The 14,540-nt window shown below is 45.9% G+C and overlaps 1 protein-coding gene across 1 annotated transcript in view; it reads left to right on the top strand.

Annotated features, from left to right (window-relative positions):
* Positions 1-8,751: 8,751 nt before the first annotated feature.
* Positions 8,752-14,540, top strand: part of LOC119955879 (probable G-protein coupled receptor 139) — a 33,177-nt gene continuing 27,388 nt past the window's right edge. Inside the window, exon 1 of the mRNA XM_038782531.1 lies at positions 8,752-8,936. Coding sequence (XP_038638459.1) covers positions 8,777-8,936 — 160 coding nt within the window. The 5' untranslated portion in view covers positions 8,752-8,776. The remainder of the gene's footprint in view (positions 8,937-14,540) is intronic.

The following is a 14,540-nucleotide window of genomic DNA, read 5'->3' as shown; positions in this document are numbered from 1 at the left end:
AAGACCAAGCCACCACGTCTTGGCGGGCGGCTGAGGAGAAAGACGCCAACTGCGCATGCGCGGGTTGGTGTTGTCCAACCTGCACATGCACGGCTGACATCATCGGCAGCGTCAGCCGCCGTGACGCTTGACGTGCGGCCTTGACGATCGTTGTGACAGCCGCCGTGACGCACGGGGCCGCACTCCTAGCCCCGCCCGGGGGGGGGGGGGGGGGGGAGAATCGGCCCCGGAAGTGGGAGTGAAGTCTGCCGTGGGTCACGGCCTGTCCCACGGCAGCCTTTACGATTCTCCGCATTTGCGGAGAATCCCGCCCTAAGTGCCGACACCGGAGTGAAAACTGAAGTGTTTCACTCCGGCGTCGGAGGCCGCTCCTCGCCTCCTATTCTCCCACCCCCGGCGGGGCGGGGAGCGGCGCCGCATAAATGACGTCACCCGTACATGCGCGGTTGCCGTCCTCCCTGCGGGCGCCCTGCAAGACATGGAGGATTGATCTTGCGGGACAGCGGAGTAAAGAAGTGCGTCCTTCAGAGACGCCGGCCCGCCAATCGGTGGGCACCGATCGTGGGCCAGACCCCTTCTGAGCGCCCCCCGGTGCTCGATCCTCCGTTTCCCCCCCCCCCCACAGGCCGCCCATGCAGCGTTCGCGCCGGCAGCGACCAGGTGTGGTTGGCGCCGGCGTGAACCCGTCATATTGGGCAGGCCGCCCGGCCCATCCGGGCCAGAGAATCGCCGCTCGCCTGTTACAAACAGCGAGCGGCGATTCTCCGAGTGGCTTGTCGTTTTGGGGGGGTTGGGAGAATCGCGTGTGGGTGCCAGGGTGGCGTGGCAGGACTCACCCGCCCCCCCCCACGATTCTCCCACCTGGCTTGAGGGGTGGAGAATTGCGCCCAGGATTCCTTAATTCCCAATCCTCTGGATAATCTTGACAATACGCCCTCAGCATTGACTTTAATGTCTGATGCCACCTTTCTAACGCTCCCTGCGAATCTGGATGGTACGCAGTTAATTTAAATTGTTTAATTCCTAAGGTATCCATAACTTTTTTGAATAACTTTGACGTAAAATTCGATCCTTGATCCGATTGAATTTCTGTGGGTAGCCCATATCCAGGAAAGAATTTAACTAACTCCTCCACAATCCTTTTAGCTGTAATATTACATACTGGAATGGCCTCTGGAAACCTAGCAGACAGATCCATTATAGTCAAAAGATATTGATTCCCACTTTTTGTTTTAGGAAGCGGTCTGACACAATCAATTCGGACCCTTGTAAAAGGTTCCTCAAATGCTGGAATTGGTATTAAGGGCGCTGGTTTTATCACTGCTTGAGGTTTCCCTGTCACTCGACATGTGTGACATGATCGACAAAATGTAACTACATCTTTATGTAGTCCAGGCCAATAAAAATGTTTCTGGATTTTAGCTTGAGTTTTCCTTATTCCCAAATGAACTCACAACACCTCCTTTCTATACCCTACCGGCAATACTACTTGATGAACTTCTGCCCACTTTTCATCCGCCTGCATACGTACAGGTCTCCATTTTCTCATCAAGGCATCACTTTTACGGTAATAACACTCTGGTATACACTCAGATTCCTCTTCCGTGTATGCTTTCTGATATATCTGTTTTATTTCTACATGCTTTTGTTGTAACTCCGCCAATTTTCCTGAACAAAAAATATCCGCCTCATCCTCCACCAGTTCTTGTTCTTTTTCAACCATCTGATCAAAAATCGTTTCTGATAATGGCACTTCAACTTCATCTTCATTCTTTGATTTCTCCTCTTGTCTTAACCTGTGACTTTGTGACCTTGTTACTACACAATCCAGAAAAATCCCAGGATATTTGTCCTTCAACCCTTCAGTTGTCTCATTTTCCACTGGCTTATCAACCACAGTAGGCATCACTCCCACCTGTGATCCAGCTATATCATTACCCAAGATAAACTGTATTCCTGGACAAGATGGTTTATCTATTACTCCTGCTACCACTTCACCACTCTTCACTGGACTTTCCAACCTTACCTTATATAATGGAACACTACTCCTCTCACCCTGAATTCCACATATCACCACCTTTTCTGGCAACATTCTTCCTAAACTACATAACTCCTTATCTCTTACCATTAAAGACTGACTAGCCCCTGTATCTCTTAAAATTGTGACTTCTTTACCTGCTCCACCTGATACACATGAGTAAACTTTACCCACACAAGTAAATTCTTTAAAGACATCTGGCACCCTCTTAACAATTACTTCTTTACCAGGCTGTACAATCGTTTGCACCTCCTTCGTTTCCCTTGGGCTTTCCCTCACCACTGTATCAAATCCCATTGTCTTATCCTGTTTTACCACATCAGCCTTCCCAAGTGCTTTTCTTCAACCACTAACATGGGACTTTACATGGCCTAGTTTATTACAGTGAAAACATTTGAAACTTTTCATCTCTTTTCCACCCTCCTGGATTTCTTTTTTAATCTGAGATACACTCTCTTTATTGTCTCCCATCAGATCACCTTTACCTTTACCACTTGAGTATTTCTCATGCCCCAGTTTCTATCCCTCACTGGCTGAAACTGATGTCGGAAACCAATCTTAGCTTTATGAACTAATTCATAATCATCTGCCATTTCTGCTGCTAATCTCGCAGTTTTAACTCTCTGCTCTTCCACATGAGTTCTCACTAATTCAGGAATTGAATTTTTAAACTCCTCCAAAAGTATAATTTCTCTGAGAGCTTCATACGTTTGGTCTATTTTCAAAGCCCTTATCCACCTATCAAAATTACTCTGTTTGAGCCTTTCAAACTCCATGTATGTTTGACCAAATTCTTTCCTTAAATTTCTAATCCTTTGTGTGTAAGCTTCAGGCACTAGCTCATATGCACTTAAGATGGATTTCTTCACCTCCTCATAAGTTCCAGATACCTCCTCCGGTTGTGATGCAAACACTTCACTAGCCCTCCCTAACAGCTTTGTTTGAATCAGTGACACCCACATGTCCTGTGGCCATTGCATTTGTTTAGCTACCTTCTCAAATGAAATGAAAAAGGCTTCTACCTCCTTCTCATCAAACCTTGGCAATGCTTGCACATATTTAAATAGATCCCCACCACGTCTTCGACTATGACGCTCAGTCTCATTACCCTCATCCATCTCCTCCAGCTGTACGTGTCCCTTTGCATCTGCCAATTTTAACTGATTTTCATGTTTCAGAGCCATTTTCCGAAGTTCAAACTCTCTTTCTTTTTCCCTTTCCTCTCTATCTCTTTCTTTTTCTCTCATTGCATATTCAAGCCGCTTTAATTCTTTTTCATGTTCAAGTTGCTTAAATTCTTTTTCATGTTCAAATTGCTTAATCTGCAAACAGAGCTTTGCCACATCTAATGAGTCAGAATGTATCACAGGCAAATGTAAATGCGCAGACACCGCGTTAAGTACCTCATCTTTTCGTATTTTGCTCGGCAGTGTTAACTGCAATGCTTTTGCCAAACCTAACAGTCTGTTTTTAGTCTCTGTCAGCAAGGTATCACACGTTACTGTGTCCACCCCCAAAAACTTCGGAGCCTCCGAAAGAGCCATTGTTCACAACACTCTCCCCACTTAAACTAAAATACCACACCGGAAAAGCAACAAACCTTAGCTGACTTTAAGTTCACAAAAGCCAATCCAATAGATAGACTTTTATCCCCCTCGAGCCCCCAATTGTTATGGGAGCGGTGTTTTCAGAACCCCAAAATGTATCATGGAGTTCAACCAACCCCCGCCTTTAATGGATTGTTGCTTTTGAAGCACACGGCTTGTTCCCCAGGTGTAGTATTACAATTATGGACACGTGGTTTTTACAACAAAACAATGTTTATTCCATGAACTCAAATTAACCTTTTAAATAAACATTGGATCTCTTAACACCCCTTACTACAGGGATGGTGCAGGCGGGAGGGATTCAGATTTCTGGATAACTGGGGCTCTTTCTGGGGAAGGTGGGACCTTTATAGACAGGATGGTCTACATCTGAACCTAAGGGGCACCAATATCCTGGGGGGGAGATTTGTTAGTACTCTTTGGAGGGGTTTAAACTAATTCAGCAGGGGCATGGGAACCTGGATTGTAGTTTTGGGGTACGGGAGATTGAGAGTATAGAGGTCAGGAGCACAGATTTGACTTCGCAGGAGGGCGGCAGTGTTCAGGTAGGTGGTTTGAAGTGTGTCTATTTCAATGCCAGGAGTATACGAAATAAGGTAGGGGAACTGGCAGCATGGGTTGGTACCTGGGACTTCGATGTTGTGGCCATTTCAGAGACATGGATAGAGCAGGGGCAGGAATGGTTGTTGCAGGTTCCGGGGTTTAGGTGCTTTAGTAAGGTCAGAGAAGGGGGCAAAAGAGGGGGAGGTGTGGCGCTGCTAGTCAAGGACAGTATTACGGTGGCAGAAAGGATGCAAGATGGGGACTCTTCTTCCGAGGTAGTATGGGCTGAGGTAAGAAACAGGAAAGGAGAGGTCACACTGCTAGGAGTTTTCTATAGGCCACCTAATAGTTCTAGAGATGTAGAGGAAAGGATGGCGAAGATGATTCTGGAAAAGAGCGAAAGTAACATGGTAGTTGTTATGGGAGACTTTAACTTTCCAAATATTGACTGGAAAAGATATAGTTTGAGTACATTGGATGGGTCGTTCTTTGTACAATGTGTGCAGGAGGGTTTTCTGACACAATATGTTGACAGGCCAACAAGAGGTGAGGCCACTTTGGATTTGGTTTTGGGTAATGAACCAGGCCAGGTGTTAGATCTGGAGGTAGGTGAACAATTTGGAGACAGTGACCACAATTCGGTGACCTTTACATTAGTGATGGAAAGGGATAAGTATACCCCGCAGGGCAAGAGTTATAGCTGGGGGAAGGGCAATTATGATGCCATTAGACATGACTTAGGATGTGTAGGTTGGAGAAGTAGGCTGCAAGGGTTGGGCACACTGGATATGTGGAGCTTGTTCAAGGAACAGCTATTGCGTGTTCTTGATCAGTACGTACCAGTCAGACAGGGAGGAAACGGTAGAGCGAGGGAACCGTGGTTTACCAAAGAAGTGGAATCTCTTGTTAAGAGGAAAAAGGAGGCCTATGTGAAGATGAGGCGTGAAGTCTCAGTTGGGGCGCTTGATAGTTACAAGGAAGCGAGGAAGGATCTAAAGAGAGAGCTAAGATGAGCAAGGAGGGGACATGGCAGGTAGGATCAAGGAAAACCCAAAAGCTTTCTATAGGTACGTCAGGAATAAAAGAATGACTAGGGTAAGAGTAGGGCCAGTCAAGGACAGCGGTGGGAAGTTGTGTGTGGAGGCTGAGGAGATAAGCGAGATACTAAATGAATACTTTTCGTCAGTATTCACTCAGGGAAAAGATAATATTGTGGAGGAGAATGCTGAGACCCAGGCTATTAGAATAGATGGCATTGAGGTGCGTAGGGAAGAAGTGTTGGCAATTCTGGACAAGGTGAAAATAGATAAGTCCCCAGGGCCTGATGGGATTTATCCTAGGATTCTCTGGGAAGCCAGGGAAGAGATTGCTGAGCCTTTGGCTTTGATTTTTAGGTCATCATTGGCTACAGGAATAGTGCCAGAGGACTGGAGGATAGCAAATGTGGTCCCTTTGTTCAAGAAGGGGAGTAGAGATAACCCCGGTAACTATAGGCCGGTGAGCCTAACATCTGTGGTGGGTAAAGTCTTGGAGAGGATTATAAAAGATACGATTTATAATCATCTAGATAGGAATAATATGATTAGGGATAGTCAGCATGGTTTTGTGAAGGGTAGGTCATGCCTCACAAACCTTATCGAGTTCTTTGAGAAGGTGACTGAACAGGTGGACGAGGGTAAAGCAGTTGATGTGGTGTATATGGATTTCAGTAAAGCGTTTGATAAGGTTCCCCACGGTCGGCTATTGCAGAAAATACGGAGGCTGGGGATTGAGGGTGATTTAGAGATGTGGATCAGAAATTGGCTAGTTGAAAGAAATCAGAGAGTGGTGGTTGATGGGAAATGTTCAGAATGGAGTTCAGTTACGAGTGGCGTACCACAAGGATCTGTTCTGGGGCCATTGCTGTTTGTCATTTTTATAAATGACCTAGAGGAGGGCGCAGAAGGATGGGTAAGTAAATTTGCAGACAACACTAAAGTCGGTGGAGTTGTAGACAGTGCGGAAGGATGTTCCAGGTTACAGAGGGACATAGATAAGCTGCAGAGCTGGGCTGAGAGGTGGCAAATGGAGTTTAATGTGGAGAAGTGTGAGGTGATTCACTTTGGAAAGAATAACAGGAATAAGGAATATTTGGCTAATGGTAAAATTCTTGGTAGTGTGGGTGAGCAGAGGGATCTCGGTGTCCATGTACATAGATCCCTGAAAGTTGCCACCCAGGTTGATAGGGTTGTGAAGAAGGCCTATGGTGTGATGGCCTTTATTGGTAGAGGGATTGAGTTCCGGAGCCATGAGGTCATGTTGCAGTTGTACAAAACTCTAGTACGGCCGCATTTGGAGTATTGCGTACATTTCTGGTCGCCTCATTATAGGAAGGACGTGGAAGCTTTGGAACGGGTGCAGAGGAGATTTACCAGGATGTTGCCTGGTATGGAGGGAAACTCTTATGAGGAAAGGCTGATGGACTTGAGGTTGTTTTCGTTAGAGAGAAGAAGGTTAAGAGGTGACCTAATAGAGGCATACAAAATGATCAGAGGGTTAGATAGGGTGGACAGCGAGAGCCTTCTCCCGCGGATGGAGGTGGCTAGCACGAGGGGACATAGCCTTAAATTGAGGGGTAATAGATATAGGACAGAGGTCAGAGGTGGGTTTTTTACACAAAGAGTAGTGAGGCCGTGGAATGCCCTACCTGCAACAGTAGTGACCTCGCCAACATTGAGGGCATTTAAAAGTTTATTGGATAAGCATATGGATGATAAGGGCATAGTGTAGGTTAGATGGCCTTTAGGTTTTTCCATGTCGGTGCAACATTGAGGGCCGAAGGGCCTGTACTGCGCTGTATCGTTCTACGTTCTATGTTCTATGTACTTCAAAGATAACCCCAAAAATAATCCAACACGACCCAATCCTGCAAACTGTTCCTTTACACATCCAAAAGACTTAACAAATCCTTCAAACAGAAGCACATTAGATTTATATTCAGTACTGAGACCTTTTTACAATTCTGATTTCACCAAAGGATTAAGAGATAGTCCTTCATGGCAGAGATGACCAGCAATGCAGCTCACAGCCACATCCAAGCTGCTGTCTCAAAACTGAAACTAAAAACCCAGAACTAATCTCAAAGTGGCCAAACTGAGCTCAGCTCCACCCACTCTCTGACATCAGTATTTTCTTAAAAGTACATTGCTTAAACATCCATTTCTTAAAGATACTCTCACATGACACTATCCGCAATTCCACCAATCTGTGTCGTCGGCAAACTTACTTAACAGACCAGTTACATTTTCCTTCCAATCATTTATATATACTACAAACAGCAAAGGTCCCAGCACTGATCCCTGCGGAACATCACTAGTCACAGCCCTCCAATCAGAAAAGCACCCTTCCATTGCTGCTACTCTGCCTTCTATGACCAAGCCAGTTCTGTATCCATCTTGCCAGCTCACCTCTGATCCCGTTTTCTGCCCCGTTTTACTTCACTGCGACTTCCTGCATCGGTTCCCATCCCCCTGCCACATTAGTTTAAACCCTCCCCAACAGCTCCAGCAAACACCCCCCCTAGGACATTGATTCCAGTCCTGCCCAGATGTAGACTGTCCGGTTTGTACTGGTCCCACCTCCCCCAGAACCAGTTCCAATGCCACAATGTCCCTCCCTCTTGCACCATCCCACGAGTCACACATTCATCCTATCTATCCTGACATTCCTACTCTGACTAGCGTGTGGCACTGGCAGCAATCTTGGGATTTTACCTTTGAGGTCCTACTTTTTCGTTTAACTCCTAACTCCCTGAGTTTTGGGATGGAAAAGCCAGAAGTGGATTTTTAATTTAAATAGAGGGAAGGAGAAAGAGTGAGAGAAAGAGAGAGGGAAATAGCTAAGGTGGAGGAGAGGGAATGAGAGAGAGTGAGGGAACAATAAGAAGTCCAGTTCCAAAGGTTGGAAATGGAACTAGTTACGTGGATAGACCATTAAACCATGCTACGTTGTCCCTTAATGTCTAATGATGTGCAGGTTAGGTGGAATGGCCATGAGCAATGCGCGGACTTACAGGGATAGGGTGGGGGGAGGTAGTGGGGCTAAGTAGAATGCTCTTTGCGAGGTTCGATGCAGACTCGGTGGTCGGGAAAGCCTCATTCTGCACTATCGGATTTCTGTAGGGATTCTAGAAGCCATAAGAGAAAATCTCTCTGTGTCCCATATCATTTCATTGTCTGAATCTGTTTGTTTAGTGACTGTGATTAATGTCAGTCTCCATGGATTCTCATCGTGTCACTGGAGGATTTCCTCTTCTATTAATAAGGGATTCATTTCAATGTCTTATTCAAACTGTCAGCGGGAGCATCAACACTGACAGAGATCAGCAGATCCGGAGACAGACAGAGAGAGATTCAGCGAAGAGAGATCGGAATCTCAGAACATGGATTGGAACGTTACGACACTGGATTGGAACGTTACGACACTGGATTGGAACGTTACGACACTGGATTGGAATCGCAGGACAATGGGTTGGAACGTTACGACACTGGATTGGAATCGCAGGACAATGGGTTGGAACGTTACGACACTGGATTGGAATCGCAGGACAATGGGTTGGAACGTTACGACACTGGACAGAGGTTTATCCGACTGGTTTAACCGTCTTTCTGCAGATGATTGGTCGATAACATTATCCGATCGCATCCTATTCTCAGTATGCATCGTTCAACACTTTTACTATCCCATCCTGGCTATTGTTGGGGTCCCTGGTAAGTCACACTATCCAGTTATTAATTTGCTAACATATATATTATTGTTGCTGTAATTGCCTCTGCTTTGTGTTCTGCTAGTTATCTGTGTTGCTTCTCTGTTGCTAACTCGACATCACCACTGATGTTTCAGTGACTTTCCTCATTCACTTACTCCTCTTTACTCTTGATGGGATTCTGGGAAGTCTCTTTATCCGGCTGCTTTGTCTGTAATCCACGTTCCAATGTTTTACTCTCCTTCTTATTTACTTTGGTCTTCATTTCTGCTCACAAACCCTGTTCCCTATCCACTGACTCCATTCCTGTAAATGACTAAAATTTGAAGCTGAACCAGCCTGTTGACAACTTCTGCTGCCTCTGAGCTGATATCTGACTCGAGATGCTGTCAATCCCCAACCTTTCCACAATATACCTCCTGAATATCATCCTGTGGATCAGCGCATCTGCTCTACAAATCCACAGCTCAGCAAGTATTAAATCCAGACTCAATCATTCCAATAATAGGAAGAAATGTATTTTTTGCCAGATTGTGTTGTTAGTGCTATGGTCGGCCACAATCATGTGAAAATTCTGGTAGCCATGATGTGGAGATGCTGGCGTTGGACTGGGGTGAGCACAGTAAGAAGTCTGACACCAGGTTAAAGTCCAACAGGTTTGTTTCAAACACTAGCTTTCGGAGCACAGCTCCTTCCTCACCCATGTCTGAACGTGTACCATTCGCCTATTGCCCTTATGTTCCCCAAACTATATCACCAGCTGATTCCGGAAATGTCTCCATTTTAATTCAGGCAATTACCTGATCAAATCCCCTCCCCCCCCCCCCCCCCCCCACTCCCCCATGACGCTGCTCCGCTGTCCAGTCCTCTATCTATTTCCCATAATCCAGCTGTCCATTCATCTTTAAACTAACCCTTCACATCACTTTACACTGGTGCTATGGAGATCTACACCCGTACATGGTGCAAACTGCACTTCTGGTCACTTTCCATGTGAGCAGTAAATCTCTGAATGACAGTGAGAGACAATCTCTGGCTGCGCTCAGCACGGGCTGGGAATGTGGGGCAGGAGCTGAAAGCTCAGCACGGGCTGGGAATGTGGGGCAGGGGCTGAAAGCTCAGCACGGGCTGGGAATGTGGGGCAGGGGCTGAAAGCTCAGCACGGGCTGGGAATGTGGGGCAGGGGCTGAAAGCTCAGCACGGGCTGGGAATGTGGGGCAGGGGCTGAAAGCTCAGCACGGCCTGGGAATGTGGGGCAGGGGCTGAAAGCTCAGCACGGGCTGGGAATGTGGGGCAGGAGCTGAAAGCTCAGCACGGGCTGGGAATGTGGGGCAGGAGCTGAAAGCTCAGCACGGGCTGGGAATGTGGGGCAGGAGCTGAAAGCTCAGCACGGGCTGGGAATGTGGGGCAGGAGCTGAAAGCTCAGCACGGGCTGGGAATGTGGGGCAGGAGCTGAAAGCTCAGCACGGGCTGGGAATGTGGGGCAGGAGCTTGTGGTGATCACAAGTTAACTAGATGCAATACAACTGAGCAAACACTAGAGGGAGCACGGGAGAGCCATACAAATACACCGGGACAGGAAGTGAGGACACACTTCACGGAAGGCAGAACTGGTAGCAGGGCACAGACACACCAGCTAGTAGCATTTGAGGTAGCCGTAGGTTAAGCTCTGAAGAGAGAACGAATTCACAATAAAGCATCTTCTCCACATTTGAGACTACGAGCTTTATTAAGACTCGAGGAACAACACATGGTACCAGCAGTGGCTTCAGACGCTTACTACAGGACAACTCAGTGGCAGACACAGAAAGAACAAAATGGCATGGAAATCTCCTACTGGACATTCGACTTGGGAAGACATCGCTGATGGGAGGAAGTGCCTTGGATACCCACTTCAGCTGGACACGACTGGAAATGTAAGAAGTGTCTGGAAAAGGTTTAAACAATGGTTCGATTTCGGTATCATAGCAAATGATGCAGCAGCAGCCTCAGACGAAATTAAAATAGCAATTCTCATCGAAGGACATGAAGCTAGGAAAGTTTATAATGGATTTAAATACTGAAAAGGTGAAGACAGAAACAGCTTACAAACAATACTAAACAAATTTGAAGAGTACTGTAAGGAATTTGAACAGCAAGGCATGCTCAGAGGCCAAACTGCACAGAGACTGAGTGATGCAAAACTTAAAAAATCACGAAATGAACACGAAATCGCGAATGAAAAGTACAGATGAAAAAGAAGAAATAACATGAATTTTTCACAAAGCCAAAATGCTGAAATCCAGTCCAGATCGGAAAGAAAAGGTAACTTACAACTTTTAGAAAGAAAAAAACGCTGAAATCCGCGATAAAATGGCGTCGGAGCACATTTTGCAGTCTCGGGCAAGCAAAGAACTACAAATTGCATCTGCGCATGCGCCGGAACGGGAAGCCGCGCATGCGCAGTTAAAAAAAGGTTGCGTTGCCGATCGTTATGCGCATGCGCAAGCCGCGCATGCGCAATGGACACAAAACCGCACAGTGAAGGAGGAAGGCCGATTTGCGCAATTCATTCCTACGCGTGACGTCATGACGTCTGAGCATCCCGACCACGCCTACTTAAAAGGGAAATGCCCGAAAATTGAAAACAAGACACTTAAAGTGGTAAAACCAAATTTTCTTGCCTCAGAACACAGAAAAACGCCTGAACTTAAACCAACAATTAAAAACAACTTGCACAAAACCCTGACAAAAGCAGTCTGCACCACCCAAAGTGAAGAGAACAAAAAGAATTCCGAAACAACAAAAGATGATTTGTTTTTCGAAGATTACCTCTCAGACACGGCTGAGTCAGTCGGATATGCTTATCACAGCATCGGCGACACGGTCGCAAAGTTCAACACTAATCAACTCGTGGTAGAAGAAGCCAACCAAAATGATTTGGATTTCAAAGAATACTACTCAGACATGGCTGAGTTATTTGGATATGCTGATCACAGCATCAGCGACACGGTTGCAAAGCTCAACACGAATCTACTCATGGTAGATGAATCCAACACCATGATGCCATGGCAGCTCGTCGATACATTGGATGACAGCAATACCCAAGACGAAGACGACGCCACACAGAGAGCACAGAAAGACTCCACAGAGCGAGCGATGACAGGCTCCACAGTGCGAGTGATGAAAGACTCCAACAGGGATGCAAGCAAACACTCCCTGGCGAACACCATGCATGAACATCTGAGCAACCACAAGCAGACTATGAAAGTCTACCAAGCTCACATGAACAAGAAGAAGACAATGTACCTCTACCCACTGCATGCGAAAACAGTGACAAGGTGATCTCACTCGACGTACAGGATCACAGCGAGACTGACAGTTCTCAGCTTGTCTGTACAGAAGCACAGTCGGGCCACCCAACAGTCCAGAGAGACAACGCCGAAAGAAAACATGCAGAATTTGACTCCAGAAGAGGAGCACCTGGAGTCCAGAGAGACCACGCCAACAGAAACCATGCAGATTTTGACTCCAGAAGAGGAGCACCTGGAGTCACGCCAACAGAAACCATGCAGATTTTGACTCCAGAAGAGGAGCACCAAGAGTCCAGTGAGTCAACATCAACTAAAATCATGAAGATTTTAACTCCAGAAGAGGAGCACCAAGAGTCCAGAGACCACGTCAAGTGAAATCATGCAGATTTGGACTCCAGAAGAGGAGCGCCAAGAGTCCAGAGACACCACGTCAATTGTAATCATGAAGTTTTTGACTCCAGAAGAGGAGCGCCAAGAATCCAGAGACACCGCGTCAAATGAAATCGAGAAGAATTTGACTCCAGAAGAGGAGCACCAAGAAAGCAAAGATGAGGAATCAAATCCTCCACAAATGATTGATGTCACCAGCAGCGATGCAACATCAGATCATTCGCACCACTCTCGAGACGAAATGCTCAATGACTCAAATTATCCACACGGGACACTCATAGAGTATAACAAGAAAAACAAAAGTCAAAAGAAGCACAGCAGAAACGAGAACAACAACAGCAAGAACAAAAGCAACATGAAGCGCGACAAGACCAACAACAATAGCAAGAAGCAAAGCAGAAACGAGAACAACAACAGCAAGAACAAAAGCAACATGAAGCGCGACAAGACAAACAACAAAGTCAGGCACAAAGATAGCGACAACGACAGAGACAGAAACAACAAGAACGGCAACGAAAACAACAAAGTCAGGAACAAAGATAGCGACAACGCCAAAGACAGAAACGACAAGAACAGCAACAAGAACGGCAACGAAAACAACAAAGTCAGGAACAACGACGGCGACAACACCAAAGACAGAAACGACAAAAACAGCAACAAGTACGGCAACGAAAACAACAAAGACAGGAACGACAGAAACAACAGCAATGAAACAACGACTTGTACACAATGGTACTACTCGGCACATGAAGGACAATGCCACAGCACACTGCAAAACGATGACAAGACTACAAACATGTCATGGGATGACAACGAATCGCACAAACTCACATCTGCTCCAGAACAAGCAAGCACACCAGCATCCAAGGCAGATGAGATAATAAATCAATACCACAAGCACAGAAAAAAGTCCATGCCAGTCAACATCAGTGATGTGACCATGCAAACACCTCGGGATGACGCATTGGGTACTTAAAATAACAAGGAACACCAACAACATTCACAACGGAGCTGCAATATCAATATCACCACGTCATCAACAACAAAAAAAAAAGAAAAAAAGCTCTGAACAAATTCATCAAGTTTGGACTCATAAATGTTTTTATTAAGATTGGACACATAAATACATTGGCTTTGTAAAATATGCGATAGCACCATCACTTGTATAGATACGCACATCATAAGTAACTGTTTTGTACAATTTTCTTTAACGATGTACAGAAAATATGTAAAGAGAAAAAGGGGGATGTGGTGATCGTAGATTGACTAGATACAATACAACTGAGCAAACACTAGAGGAAGAGCTATAAATACACCGGGACAGGATGTACAATTTTCTTTAACGATGTACAGGAAATATGTAAAGAGAAAAAGGGGGATGTGGTGATCACAAGTTAACTAGATGCAATACAACTGAGCAAACACTAGAGGGAGCACGGGAGAGCCATACAAATACACCGGGACAGGAAGTGAGGACACACTTCACGGAAGGCAGAACTGGTAGCAGGACACAGACACACCAGCTAGTAGCATTTGAGGTAGCCGTAGGTTAAGCTCTGAAGAGAGAACGAATTCACAATAAAGCATCTTCTCCACATTTGAGACTACGAGCTTTATTAAGACTCGAGGAACAACACAGAGCTGAAAGCTCTGCACGGGCTGGGAATGTGGGGCAGGAGCTGAAAGCTCAGCACGGGCTGGGAATGTGGGGCAGGAGCTGAAAGCTCAGCACGGGCTGGGAATGTGGGGCAGGAGCTGAAAGTGACAAGAACGAGATTTTCACACAATTTAACAATGCCTGAATTTTAGTATTGTCATTCTTGCATTTTCTAATTTGTATTTGTTATTAGAGTTTTGTCATTTGTTACAAATAATACAACAAAACTTTCAAAGCACAGCTGGTACAATGCAGAGAGGTATTGCTG

The sequence above is a fragment of the Scyliorhinus canicula genome, chromosome 21 (assembly GCF_902713615.1).
Source record: "Scyliorhinus canicula chromosome 21, sScyCan1.1, whole genome shotgun sequence".
NCBI lineage: Eukaryota > Metazoa > Chordata > Chondrichthyes > Carcharhiniformes > Scyliorhinidae > Scyliorhinus > Scyliorhinus canicula.
This window is presented reverse-complemented; position numbering and strand designations above follow the sequence as displayed.